The sequence below is a fragment of the Trichechus manatus genome, unplaced genomic scaffold (assembly GCF_000243295.1).
Source record: "Trichechus manatus latirostris isolate Lorelei unplaced genomic scaffold, TriManLat1.0 scaffold00014, whole genome shotgun sequence".
In the NCBI taxonomy this organism is placed as follows: Eukaryota; Metazoa; Chordata; class Mammalia; order Sirenia; family Trichechidae; genus Trichechus; species Trichechus manatus.
In genome coordinates, this window is record NW_004443950.1 from 309,081 (window position 1) to 323,763 (window position 14,683).

At 42.1% G+C, this 14,683-nt stretch overlaps 1 protein-coding gene across 3 annotated transcripts in view; it reads right to left on the reverse strand.

The window, feature by feature from the left end:
• CDH1 (cadherin 1) overlaps positions 1-14,683 on the reverse strand; it is a 79,977-nt gene that overhangs the window by 31,896 nt on the left and 33,398 nt on the right. For all 3 annotated transcript variants that reach the window (XM_023726749.1, XM_004371451.2, XM_023726747.1), the window contains exon 3: positions 1,241-1,464. In XM_023726749.1, the coding sequence (XP_023582517.1) occupies positions 1,241-1,464 (224 nt within the window). The remainder of the gene's footprint in view (positions 1-1,240; positions 1,465-14,683) is intronic.

Below are 14,683 nucleotides of genomic sequence, written 5' to 3' on the forward strand. Positions count from 1 at the left end.
AACTCCTCACATGAATGACAGAGTCAATCAGAGACTTGAGTCAGGGAGCTACGTTAATATAGTTTTACTAAGGTCCTCATTTTTCTTTTGTCTGTCCATTTACCCCAGGGAACATTATTAAATCTATCAAGAGGACTATTAAGTTCGTAGAATCTCAAGAGTCTTTGAGGGGGAAAAACAGGAGACAGCCTGAAAGGCCTTTGGCACTTACAAGATATCCCACACTTTCAAGGCAGTAAATGGGATACAGCTAGAATGGCGCCCAGAGAGGTATTTTGGTATGAAGCGCCAGGGAAGGAAGATAACTTTTACCCATGGGAGTAGTTTAGAAACTGGCAAAGGCATTTGGCTTTGGTTAACAACCCCTAGAAACATTCTTGCCAAGAACCTAGGCAGACATGCATCCTCCCATTCTCCCATTCGTGACCAATCGAATCCATCCATCCATCCATCCATTCAATATTTACTGGGATCCTCCTATATGCCAAGCCTAGGCCCTGGCACTGTAAGCACAATGGGGAAGGCTCTCACGGAGGTCAGAGTCAAAAGGGGCAAAAGCTTCCTGCTGGTTTTCCCCCCTTCTTTGCCAAGACCCTCCCCATGAGAAACACAAAGAGCAAAATGATCAGAAAATTGACCTGTCATTTGTTCTTCCTCCAGCAGGAGAATAAGAACAGTTAACAGTTACTGAACACTTAACATGTATTTGGTTCTAGCACAGTTCTAAGCATTTCAGATTTATTAATTTATTCAGTCCTCTTTATTATCTCCATTTTATAGATGAGGAAACTGAAGCACAGACAGCTTAAGTAACTTGCCTCAGGTGGTAAATGGCAGGGCTGTGATTCACACAATCACCCACTACTCTTACACAAACTATGGAAATAAAGGCAATGATACCTTGCCATCAACCAATCACTACCACCAAAAATAAATAACAGCAAGAATTAATTCAGTTAGACCAATAGTTCTCAACTGGGGGCAATTTGGCCCTCCAAGGGGCATTTGGAAAAGTGTCTGGAGATTCTTTCTGGTTGTCACAACAGGGGGAGGTGCTACTAGCATCTAATAGAGGCAAGGGATGCTACTAAACATTCTTTCGTGCATAGCCCCCTCTCCCCCCATACACACACAACAAAGAATTATCTGGCCCAAAATATCAATAGTACCAGGGTTGAGGAACCCTGGTTAGACAACACTCGAAAATAATACTGAAGTTGCCAGAAACACTCAAACCTACATGATGCTGTTGGTGGTGTCGGTGGTGCCCAGTGACCCTCAGTGTCACTTTGGTGTAGAGCTTTCTGTGGGTGGAGTCCCAGGCATGGACAAGAAAGCTGGTCTCTGCATTATGAAGTTGTAGAGGCTGTCTGACAGTAACCACACCATCTGTGGCCACTTTGAATCGGGTGTCATCGGAAAAATAGACTGTCCTTGGTCGACCAGTACATCCTTCAAAACTCACTGCAGGGCATAAATCAGAGTGATTAGGAAATTGGGCAGATTAAAGACAAGAGTATTCTTCCTCCGAAAAGGGGACTTGATTCACCTACCAAAACCCGGACTCACACAAGACAAGCACACACACAAAAAACCCAAAACCTGGTGACAGAACAGCAAAGATTCCAATAGTTGATATCATCATTACATTCTTCACAGTTCATACGGTGGGGGGTAACTGTGATCTGAACTTTTCCTCATTTCCTTGTAAAGTAAAAACAGTAGCCTGTCTATAAAGCAACTTTTCTTTTTCAATAAGAACAAAAAAGGGGCCTCTCTTCCACGTGGCACTAGAAGGCTCTCTTCTAGGACGAAAATGAACCGCTAAACTAACACAGGCAGAATACCGATTGAGTCAAAAAAATTAGAGAATCAAGGTGTGCTGAGATGCTATGATAGTCTACATTGAAATAAACAGTTTACACAATTAACAAGTGGCAGATAATAACAGAGAGCCAGCATGCTATAGAGGTTAGGAGCATGCATAGAGTTTGGAACTAGACTGCCTGAGTTCAAATCCCAATTCTGCCACTTACTAGCTCTGTGATCTTGGGAAAGTTTACTCCTCTGTAAAATGTACCTGTCTCCTTCGGTTGTTTTAAGGCACAAAGAACAATGCCTGGAAAAAAAGAAAAATGCCTGGCACATAATATCTACTATACTGAAGTTTGTTAAATAAAAATAAAATGTAACTAGTTAATCGTTTATTCAGCCCTGAAAAGTAAATACCCGAAGTTGGAGAAGCTGTGGTGAAAAGTGTCCCAAAGGACTCATTCAACAGGTATTCATCAAGTGATATGCCAGATACTGTGTGCTAGGTTATAAGGACAAAATCATGAACAAGACAGATAAGGCAGTTGCTGTCACTGAGCTTACACAATTGTGTGGGAGACATGGAGAAAATACATAAACTAAGTCATTCTCAGGTGGTGATAAGTAGTAGATTTAAAGGAATTAAAGAAAATGACACGAGTGATGGGAGGTGGGGGGGAGGAGATTTTGGTAGGTAAGGGTACGTTGGATGGTAAGGGTAGGTCTCTGAGATGGAGGCAGCTGAGCTGAGACCTGAAGGCGCCAGCCTTGCCAGAAATCTGGCTCGAGTGCCCTCCAGGCAGAGGCAACAGTTGACAAATTCATTCTGGGAAACCCTCAAGTTGGCCTATTTTCCTCCCTTTCAAATAATTGCCCCTGATCCCTCCAGTGGAATTTCTATTTTTTAGAAGTGCTCTCTTATTAAATAAAAAAACCCTCTTGCTCTTAGGCCTGTTTACAAGGCTAGATACCTCTACATTCAAGAGCATCAGATTTCTACCAGAAAGCCGTTCATCATGGCCCGGGCTGCAGTTTCCATGTCTTCCACTAGGGGCCACCCTCGCAAACTGTTTCTGAAGCTAATGACCACGCCCTTGCCAGAGAGAGGTAGAGGTTAAGAGAGTACGTACCACAATTACACTCATTTTGAAGATGAAGAAACTGAGACTCAGAGAGGTTATGAAACTTGCCCAATATCCCATAACTAGTAAACAGCAGAGCTGAGACTGCCCCTTAATGTGTTATTTAAGCTTATGAATGACTCTCCCTCTCTCTGGAAAAACCCTATTAGGGCATTGGCTTATTTATTTTTTGCACTGGCTATTTTTAAAGGATGATTCTGCCTCAAAGCTAGGATCCCAGTGATAGGGTGAGGTCGCTGTCCTATGCAGTAGCTGCAGTTGGCTAATTAGCAAATAAACTGAGCAAAAAGAGTTAAGTTCACAGGAAAGGAACTGGTCCTCTCACTCCACCTTCCCTTCCAGTTTGTAAAAAGTTAAAACCATGCCCCACCCTTATCCTCATCCCTTAAGCTGGGTCTACAACTCACTTCCCAAATGAGGATGGAGTGGGGAGCAGGAGGTAGGTATAATAAATGATGGCTCATTTCAGAGTCTGCAAATGGATTATAAACCCAGATTCTGCCATGTTCTTGCTGGGTGACCTTAAGCAAATTGTTTAACCTCTCTAGGTTGCAGTTTTCTCTACTGTAGTATGAAGGATACCAAGCACCACTGGTCGAGCCTAACCTCTCCAGGGTTCTGTGAAGATTAACTAAAACAGGGAATGTGATCATATTTTGAAAGCTAAAGAGCAATGCAAGTTAATAATACCTTATTCTTATTTATACGCATTTGGGTATACAAGCTAGAAAACAAGTATTTGCTAAATGAACAGATAAATCATAAAAATGACAATAGAAGAAATGCAAAGTACTTAAAAGCTAGGCAGATCCAACCCTTTATGTCTCAAATAGTAATTTCTTTTCAAACTAGAAAAACAAGATGTTTTCCAAGTAACCACTCCCCGCTCCCAGTGGAAGCAATGGGGCAAAATGGACTGTGTCTGGGGTTTTCTAATATAAGCAGGGAAACAAGAGCTGCCCTCATTTACCAAACTGAATTCCTTCCTGTAGCTGCCCCAAATCTAGGCAGTAAAAGTTGGGCCAAGCATGATTGTTCTTGCCAAGGGTGGTGGCCTGAAAAAATGAAAATGGTTTTGCAAATAACTTGATGCAAGGTACTTAACTTGATTTGGGGCATCTCATCTAAATGGCAGCAAAGCCCTGCCCTATGAGAAGTGACTGAAGAAATGTGAGGGACAGACAGCCCCAACCTGAATTTCCAGGTCCTCATTAATACCCATCATATTTCTGTACAACCTGATCCTCTGGGTTGATAAATCAAAAATTATAGGAAAGAGAGGGGATCTCCAGCTCTGGGAAGGCTCCGGGAAGCTCACTTTAACCCTGGCAAGGGCTGGGCAGTGTCTCTGAGCCACTGTGAACCCTAAAGCCAGCAAGTGGGAGGAAACAAGAATGGCAGAACGTTGAAACTGGAAGATTAGTACATGGAGGTTGTGTATATTTGAACTTTTCCATAATAAAAAGTTAAACAAAAATAAAGCCAGCAGGGGACTAATTATATCTTTAACGCAGCATATCCTCCTTTCCTAAACCAGTTAGTTTTTTGGTCACTTGGTCTAGAAACCAAACATTAATGACCAGAGTCAAGAACCCCTTGGCCATCTCTACATGGGCAAATCTTTTCACCACAATGTCATCATTATCCACCCCCACCCCCACCCCCCAAATACTACAGCCTCAACTAATATTGTAAATATGTGTAGAACACTATTAAGTCAGGCATGGTTCTAAACACTTTACAAAGAGTAAGTCATTTAATCTCACAACTTATGAGGCTGGTAGGAGCACTGGTGGCACAGTGGTTAAGCGCTCAGCTGCTAACCTAAAGGTCAATGGTTTGAACCCACCAGCCGTTTCATGAGAAAAAGATGTCAGTCTGCTTCTGTATAGGTTGTAGCCTTGGAAACCCTATGCGGCAGTTCTACTCTATCCTGTAGGGTTGCTGTAAGTAGGAATTGACTCAACAGCAATGGCTTTGGTTTGAGGTGAGGTGGGTAGTATCAGTGTTCCCTTTTTACAGATGGGGAAATTGAGGCAGCTAGTAAGTGGCAGATCAGGGATTCGAACCAAGCAGTTTGGCCTGAGAGTTCATCACTATCCCTCTGTTTCTTCCTACAATCCAGATTCTTGCATTGTGCTCTTTATACCCATTTTTCTCATTTTATCCTCCCAACTGCCATGTGGGGTAGGCATCGTTATCTGTTTTTTCCTTGCTGTAAATGACACGCTGATTCTGATTCAGTATATCTGGCACGGAAATGCAAATTCTCAACAGGGAGACAAATCAGAATGAACCCGTCTCAAGCTCTGCATGCTGGTGAGTGGAGGGGCAGGGCTCCAATCCAGGTCTGTCTGATCCCACAGTGAGTGCTTTTCACCACCATGCTCTGTTCCTCATGTGTAAAATGGGGATATGCTTCCCAGCAATAATACTGAGTTATCATTAGGAAAAAACAAAACAAAAAAAGAAATCCCAGAATAGTACGGAATTCTACACAGTATGGATGTTAAGAGTAACTGCCATGGAGGTGGAGAGAAGATTGAAAAAAATGGGGCTGAGGTAGGGGTGAGAAGTTGTTTTTGTTTTTTTAAATACATTTTCTTTATATGTCTTTGTATTATACTGCCTGTTACAGTAGGAATGAATTACTTTTATAATGACAAAAACAAATAAGAATGAATCACTTTTTTATGGTGCCTTTAACATACTGTGATTATTCCATGTTTCCATTCATCCTACAGTCCCCCATTTTCTAGCCTATTTGGCAGAAATAGTAGTGGACTCTGAAAAAGATGACTGAAGTTCAAATAAAAATTAAACCTAAGTTCATGAAAAGCTTTTGGTCCAGGAGCAGGCTTCTGGCACTCAGCAACATTCTTTGCTTGGCATTGCCATCATACCATGGAATGGTCCCACTTTAAGGATTCCGTTTCTTCTCCCACCTCCCGCCCAGGCCCATAACTGGAATGTGACTGTGTAGGAACAAGACAGTCTCAAAAGCCTCTGTATATTTCCAGAAGATGCTGAGATTCAAGGACAGAAGCCTGCTATCAAACCCAGCTAACCATAGTTGACTTATTTGGTAACTAGTGGGACAACCCAGTCTCTTAGAAGCAACTACTTCCAAGTCGTATTTTCCCCACAGCACACACAAAGGGTGCATTATGGCTTGTCTCCCTCTCATCAGAACTCACTTCCCATGGCTGACACACCAAGGAGCCCGGCACTTAGCTTCATTTCAAGGACAATTTGAACTTGAGTGCTCAGCCTCAGGAAGAGAAAGTTACACATATAACCTTGAAGGCAACATCAGAGAGCCTTACAAAGTTCTTGGGGGTCATGCTGCCATAGTACACTCCCAAACCAAAGGCTACAGTTACTAACAAATGCTGAAGATAAAAGACAAGAAGTTTAACTTGACGGACAAAAGGAAACCTAAACAACCGCATTTAGCTAAGCAGGAATTTTTCTTTTTGCTGGTTAAAAGCAGTGTTTCTAACACCAACCACAAAACTGTAATTCTCCACAGATACCAGCACCTTAAAAATTTCTCTCTCGGTTGTCTATCTTAGATGGCACTGGGTAATTCTCTCACGTCTTCCTCTGATGGGTGACCATGAAATTTGCAAACATTCCAGGTTTATTGAGAACACACACTAGGAAGACAATATAATTTTATAAGCTGCTCAACAATGCTTAAAAAATGGGAGGGAAAGGACCATCAGACCTCCAATTTGCCCGCTTTTATGGCGGGGATGTTGAGAGGATTTGAAGTTTCACCTGAAGACTGAGAGATTTTTAACCCTGGTAAGTCTCTAATTGCGTGTGTCCATTTGCTACTGAGAACCATGGCTAATAACTATAACCTAAAAATAAAAGCCTTATTGTCCCTGGGTGTGCAAATGGTTAACACACTTTGCTGCTAACTAAAAGGGTGGAGGTTCAAGTCGACTTAGAGGCACCTCAGAGGAAAGCCTGGCCATCGACTTCTGAAAAATCAGCCATTGAAAACACTATGGAGCACAGTTCTACTCTTTTACACACATGAGGTCACCATGAGTTGTTGTTAGCTGCTGTGGAATCGGCCCCCTACTTACGGCAACCCCATGCACAAACAAATGAAGTGCTGCCTGGTCCAGTGCTATCCCCAAGACTGAGTTAGTTAATAACCTTAGAAGATACAGCAGCCCCATGAGGTAGGGATTTAACACCCCTAGTTTTACAAATGAGGAAACTGAGGCTCATAGAATTGAAGGGACTTGAGCAAGTCACACAGCTATTATGTGACAGAGCCTGTGGTCTGATGCCACCATCAGGACTTAACTATCAGGCAGCCTGTCTCTTGCCCTGAAGGGAAAACTAAGTTTGACAAGCCATTTGTGAGATTTTGCTGCTTAAATGGATGTCGGGAAGTTAGTCCACATAAAAGAACACAGTTGGAGAGCAACTAGAATGGGAATAACAGCAAGGTGTCCGATTCCCCATCGTCCCTTCACATGCACCTCCTTCTCCTTGAATGATATCCAGTTGGATATCCAGTTCCAGAAAAACGTAAGGACATTCAGGCAGCCAGCAAAGGAGGAAGTTTTAGACTTCGATTCAAGAATGTTCCACTTTAGGTCACCAGGCTGCATAAGCTAAAGTAAGTCGGAGTTCCTCTAATCACCCAGCTTTAACCTCAAACATTTTTCTGGGAAAGATAAGCAGCTTGGAATATTGAGTTGCACAAGCATAACTCCCAGTATGTGTCCACAAGCTCCTGTGATGCACTCCACAGGCATCCAGTTGAGGAGCCCACAACCATTAAATTTTCTTGTTGACAGGTGGATCCCGTGGGATTCCAGAGATGGGAAGTTTATTTGCGCAAAGCGTAATCATCGAAATCTTTCTTCCAACTTCCCCAAAATGTCCTTGTCCAGAACAAATTATATATGGTCTCAGTCTTCCTTAATCTATACTCTGAAAACAGATGTCAATACAAATGTTACCTGGAGAGCAAGCAAGGAGCAAAGCCTCCTCCTTTTTGTTTCCATCAACACAGACTAGGGTGGTTAGCAAGAGTCAGCGTACAGAGAGAGGTTAAAGATTAAGGAAAAATTAGCTCCGGCCCATTTACCCTTGCAAAGGGGAGTAAACAAGGATAAAGGAGTAATCCATAACCCTTGATATTTTTCCCCCTTAACACATGAGTGTTTTAAGGTCACTCATGCAGTCTGGGTCATTCTGAGAGTGTATTTTGCTTCCCAATCATGTTTCTACTTGGGTTAATGCTGTTTTCGTTCTCTGGCAGCAGATACTATGGTGGTGATGAGAATCAGTCCAGTGAAAACTGTAATAAATGACACTTCTGGAGTTCATTAAAAGCCAATGCAAAAGCATTTATAGTTTTATATTCGTGCCAAACTGAAATGGGTTCAAATTCTTCTTTTTATTGTAGTAAAATATAACATAAAATTTGTCATTTTAACCATCTTTAAGTGTACAATTCAGTGGCAATAATTACATTCACCATGTTGTGCAACCACCACCATTCTCTATTTCCAAAACTTTATCACCCCAAACAGACACTGTACTCATTAAGTAATAACTCTCCATTCTCGCCCTCCTCCCAGCCCCTAGTAACCTCCAATCTACTTTCTGTCTCTATGAATTTGCCTATTCTAGATATTTCACATAAGTAGGATCATATAATATTTGTCCTTTTGTTGTCTCGGTTATATTTGTTTAGCATATTTTCAAGGTTCATCCATGTGGTAGCATGTATTAGAACTTCATTCCTTTTTATGGCTGAATAACAGTCCATTGTTTGCACATAGCACATTTTGTTAACCACTCATCTGTTGATGAATACTTGGGTTGTTTCTATCTTTTGGCTATTGGGAATAATGCTACAATGAACAATGGCATAGACATATCTGTTTGAGTATCTGCTCTCTTTTGGATATATACCCAGGAGTGGAATTGCTGAGTCATATAGTAATTCTGGTAGCTGGAGTGGTTAAGAGCTACGGCTGCTACCCAAAAAGTCAGCAGTTCGAATCCACCAGCTGCTCCTTGAAAACCCTATGGGGCAGTTCTACTCTGTCCTATAGGTCGCTATGAGTTATAATTAACTCGACAGGAATGGGTTTGGTTTTTTGGTTAAAGTAATTCTATGTTTAGCTTTTTGAGGAATACTCACAGCACTGCAATATTTTACATTTCCACCAGCAATGCAGGGGGGTTCAAATTTCTCTGTATATTGAATTTCTCCATCTTTTCATGTGCTTATTGGCCATTTGTATATTTTCTTTGGGAAAATGTCTATTCAAGTCCTTGCCCATTTTTTAATTGGGTTGTTTGTGAGGTGTTGTTGTTGTTAGGTGCCGTCGAGTCGGTTCCAACTCATAGTGACCCTATGTACCACAGAGCGAAACACTGCCTGGTCCTGTGCCATGCTCATGATCATTCTTATGCTTGAGCCCATTGTTGTAGCCACCGTGTTCATCCATTTTGTTGAGGGTCTTCCTCTTTTTCGCTGACCCTCTACTTTACCAAGCATGATGTCCTTCTCCAGGGACGATCCCTCCTGACAACCCGTCCAAGGTATGTAAGACACAGTCTTGCCATCCTTGCTTCTAAGGAGCATTCTGGCTGTACTTCTTCCAAGACAGATTTGTTCGTTTTTTTGGCACTCCATGGTATATTCAATATTCTTCATCAATACCACAATTCAAAGGCATCAATTCTTCTTCAGTCTTCCGTACTCATTGTCTAGCTTTTGCATGCATATGATGCGATTGAAAATATTATGGCTTGGGCCAGGCACACCTTAGTCTTCAAGGTATCATCTTTGCTTTTCAACACTTTAAAGAGGACTTTTGCAGCAGATTTGCCCAATGCAATGCATCTTTTCATTTCTTGACTGCCACTTCCATGGGTGTTGATTGTGGATCCAAGTAAAATGAAATCCTTGATAACTTCAATCCATTTGTTCATGAGGTAGACAAGATATTTTACCTTCCCTTGAGCTTCAGTTTCTCTATTCTGTAAAATGGAGACATCTCACCTCTTTTGGGGATTGTTTCAAGGATTCTTTTTCATTCCACAAATATTTATCAAGCCCTTACTCTTTGCCAGGCATCAGTGTAAGGGCTGAGGAATACAGTGATGAACCAAACAAGGTCCCTGCCCTCATGGAGCTTACATTCCAGTGGAGAAGAGATAACTAAGAAATAAATTAGTATATGTCAGACATGAGAAGTGTAATAGAGAAAAACAAAGGTAAAGGTATTTCAAGGATTGTTCTAAGAACTTTATACAGCAGTTAGGGGTGGAGGGGACAGTTCAATATAGGGCATTTAGGGAAAGCCTCAAAAGGGGGCATTTGTGCATTTGGCAAGGGAGTGAGCCATGTGGCAACATGCGGGAAAGAGTTCCAGGCCTACCCAAGTACTGCATGCCTACTGCACACCGGGCCCTGTTCTAGCATTGAAGGTCTAGCCATGAACAGAGGAGATAAAGATCCCTACCCTCCTGAGGCCAATATCTTGTGGAATTAAAGTAACATTAATACAAGGGTCCCACACAGGCCTAGGGTCACCGTTGGCTCCTGTTTCTTCAGTCTTAGAATAGCCAGAAGGTCCTCCCTTGATCTTTTCGAGAACAAGGCATGAAAAGAAAATAACTCAGCTTAAAATCATTTCCTTTCTAAGCCTCTCCTGGAGAGCACAGAAACTGCCAGCGCCCAAGACCTCACCCAGTTTCATCTCAACATTCCCGCCTGGATGAGGCTCCATTGGCTTAAATGAAAAAGCTGGGGTTGCGGGGGTGGCTGAGAAGACTGAGCGCCTGATTTGAATTTTCTAGGGTGAGTACTAACTGGCAAGGACTCTCATCCCAATTCGTTTTAGGAAAAATTGTAGAGGGGGAGCTTCTTCACAGGCCACTCACACCTGTTTGCCACAGGGAGGTTTTCTCAAAAAGAACAAGGAGAATGGGGAGACCCTCTGGTTTCCACAACAAATTGGAGTTTTATTGTCCCAGCTTCTGGCTGTACACTAAATATACAGACACCCCACCCCATTTGCCTAAATACAGAGGCAAAAATTAATCATTCCCTTGGGCTGCAACCCAGGAAACATTCCTGTGGCCAGGTTGGGCAACTCTAGGAACTGTTTGCTTACTGATTAGAAAGAAAAGGCTTCCTCTCACTCAACAGTATCTGCCCACTTTTCCTTTCTATTGGGTTCCCCAAGGCCAGGGAGGGCCCCATGTTCCAGATTCCAAAGCAGCTGAACCCCCTCCCCCACCCTTGCTTGACCCCTCAAGGGAAGGGGCAGCTGACAGGCCTGAGAGGTGAGGGACAGGGTCCTAGGCCTTAAGGCAGAAGTAAGGCCTAGCCAGGCCTGTTTCCCACTTGTGAAATAAAGCACACTGACCAAAAAAACTCCTAACATAATTTCCATCCAGGGTCCAATGTGCACAATACGTAGACCCTCCTGGGGCACTTTAAAAAAAAAATACCCATGCCTGGGCCCTGCCCCAGTCTAACTGAATCCAAATCTCCAAGGCTGGTGGGCCCAGGTATAGGTATTTTTAAAACCCTCCCCAGGTGCTTCTAGAGCTCAGTGAGAACAAAGAATTGCTTACAAAGGCTGCCATTAGAGAAGCACATGGCATAATAAGCACTTCGCATACATTATCACAACAACTAATGAAGGACTTATTTATTAGTCTCCCCAGTTTATAAGTAAAGGTTCAGAGATGTTAAGTGACTCTCCCAGGGTCACACAGCTGATGAGTGGCAGAGCTGGGATTCAAACCCAGGTCCAGCTGACCCCAAAGCCCACACTCTTAACTCCTGCAGTTCTGCTTCTTCTCCACAGCCTGGTCTTCAGGGTTTCACGCCTCCTTCTTTCCTTACTTCTAACTCAGAGTCGGGACACATGCATACCCACAACTTCCCGTTTAGCCTCTGCTGTCAGGTCCTAACATGACCAGAGAAACACATACCTCCCACATCCTTCAGTTGCTTTCTGTCAAGTGCTTTGTTACCCATGTCTACTGTTCCTTCAAATCAAGTGGTTTTTTTTTTTTCTTATATTTCAAAAGCAGTATCTTGTACATGCTAGAAGAAATAAGTTACAGAACACAGATGACAGAATAGCATTATTTATAATAGCCAAAAATATCCATTAACTAATGAATAAATAAATAAAATGTGGTAGATCTATACCATGGAGTATTATTCAATAATAAACCATAAAAAGGAATGAAGTGATACATGCTATGACATAGATGAACCTTAAAAACATTAGGCTAAGTGAAAGAAGACAGTTATAAAAGACCACATATAGGATGGCTCCATTCATATGAAATGTCCAGAACTGGCAAATTTCTAGATACAGAAAGTAGATTAGTGTTTACCTGGGGTTGGAGAGTGGAGAGATTGGGGGGTTGTGGCTAACAGCTGTGGGGTTTCTTTTTGGGGTGATAAAAATGTTCTGAAATTGATTGTGGTAATGGTTGCGCTCTGAATATTCTGAAAGCCATTGAATGATACACTTTAAATGGGTTTAATTTATGACATGTGAATTATATCTCATTAAGCTGTTACAAAAAAAGAAAGCATAGATGAGCCAAAAAACACAAAGTACTCATGATCCCATCACACAGGGAAGCCCCTGTTACCACCCATTACGTTTTATGTCCTTCAGATCCTGGTCTACACCCTTTTCGGAATTCACTTTCTCCTCCTGTCCTTCATCCCTTTATGCCCCCTGTTCCTCTAAAATTAGAGTCCAGATGCTACTATTTTTTTTAAGGACCTTCCTTCTTTCTATTTACCCACTTAAAAAAAAAATCAACCTATAAATAGGTATTAGGATGGATAAAATATGGTACAGCTACTCAGCAGTGAAAAGGAACAAAATACTGATAAAAACAGTAACAGACGAGTCTTGAAAGGATTATGCTAAGTGAAAGAACCTGGTCACAAAAGCCTACATATTCCACTTATATGAAAATCCTAGAAAACTAGAGAGAGAAAATAGATCAGTGGTTACCTGAAGCTGAGGATGGAGTGATAAAAGTATTCTAACTCTGGATTGTGGTGGTGGCTGCACAACCATGTACATTTATAAAGGTTACCTAACTGTATACTTACAGTAGTTAAATTATATGGTATGTAAATTATACCTCAATAAACCTGTAAAAAGATTGTTATTAGGGTTCTCCTTTGAGGAGGACCCATGAGTCAAAGTCCCATGGTTCAAAAAAGACAAAATTCACACACCCAATGATGCCAGGGTCAGAGATATGAAAAAGTGGGAAGGGAAAAGAGAAGCCATAAATAATTCCTAATTAACAATAATGATAAAAATAGTCAACATAATGATAGTCATTATGTGAAGGCATGGTGCTAGTGCTTCACAAACATTGTCTCCTGTGCTCCTGCGAATCAGGTGGCTGTTTTTTAATCCCTGGGGTTGTTGCTGGCGAGCAACTGAGGCCCACAAAGCCTTAAGTAATTTGCTCAAGGTCACAAAGCCAGTCAGTCTTCAAAGTAAGATGCACACCCCTAACAGCCAATGCCAAAGCTTCTGATCTTAACCACTCTTAACTGCTCTGCCTTGAGGCAGGAGAGAAGCTCCAGAGAGTAGTTAATGTGACATTGTGCAAATCTACAAAGGTCACAAAGACAGACTGCTAAAACCACAGATTTATTCTCTGCACAGAACCCAACCCAGAAAGAAATGCACCCATCTGGGGGCCAAAGTCCCTAGCGCAGAAATGTGCTGACGCTGGCTGGGGAACCACAGGAAAGTGGTTGAGGAATCTGGAATCTGGGTCCATTCAATAACTGAAGAACAAGGTCTAGAAACTTTTTCCACAAAGAACCGACGTAAGGCTTATACCATTTCCAAACTCGGGTTGTGCTGAAAAAGCTTGGACCCTTTGCCTCTGACATTTGTACAAAACTGCTAAAACAGCCCAAAAGAATAGCTGGAAGTAAAAGCTACAGAGGTTAGGCATTTCCCACAGTCTCCAGGTCACATGCATTTGCAAATGACTCTAAAACAAGTGCTCACTTGTCCAACAGAGCTTACAAGGAGGCTTTTTTTTATTTTTTTAATTTAAATGAATGCTAGCATCATTTTTGACTATCAAGAACAAATGAGCACTGATGTGAAAGGCGGTTGCTTCCAAGGATATTTGCTGAAATCAACTCTGATTGGCTCAAAAGGTAATCACTCCAATATTCATGTGTGCCCCTGGACAGGCCTCTGAGGAATAAATCCCACAAGCAATCCGACTTCCCCATGAGTATGGGAAAAAAAGCAGAAATATCTCAGACTGGGGTGCTCACTTCAAGAAATCCCAAGTAGGCAAGAAAATACAATGACATGAAGAAAACCAACACACAGGTTCCAGACATGGGCTTTGGTACATGCTGGGGCACAGCCACAGGTCACTAGGCTAAGTCTCCCGAGATGCTGCAGTCTGGTTTTTTCCCCCATAAGGAGTTGTGGCACCTGTCCCAGCATCAGTCCTCCAACTTCTTATTTTCTTGGTTGCAGCTCATGCAAAAGACCCACTGGCCCATTTACTTGGGTTTTTCTCATTTTCCAATGTGATCAAGAATTGCAGACTTGCACAAATGCAAAATGACATATGTATAGTGTTATTCACTAAGGCGTTATTTGTAATAGAAAAAGCCTGGGAAACAGCCCAAGCATGCATCA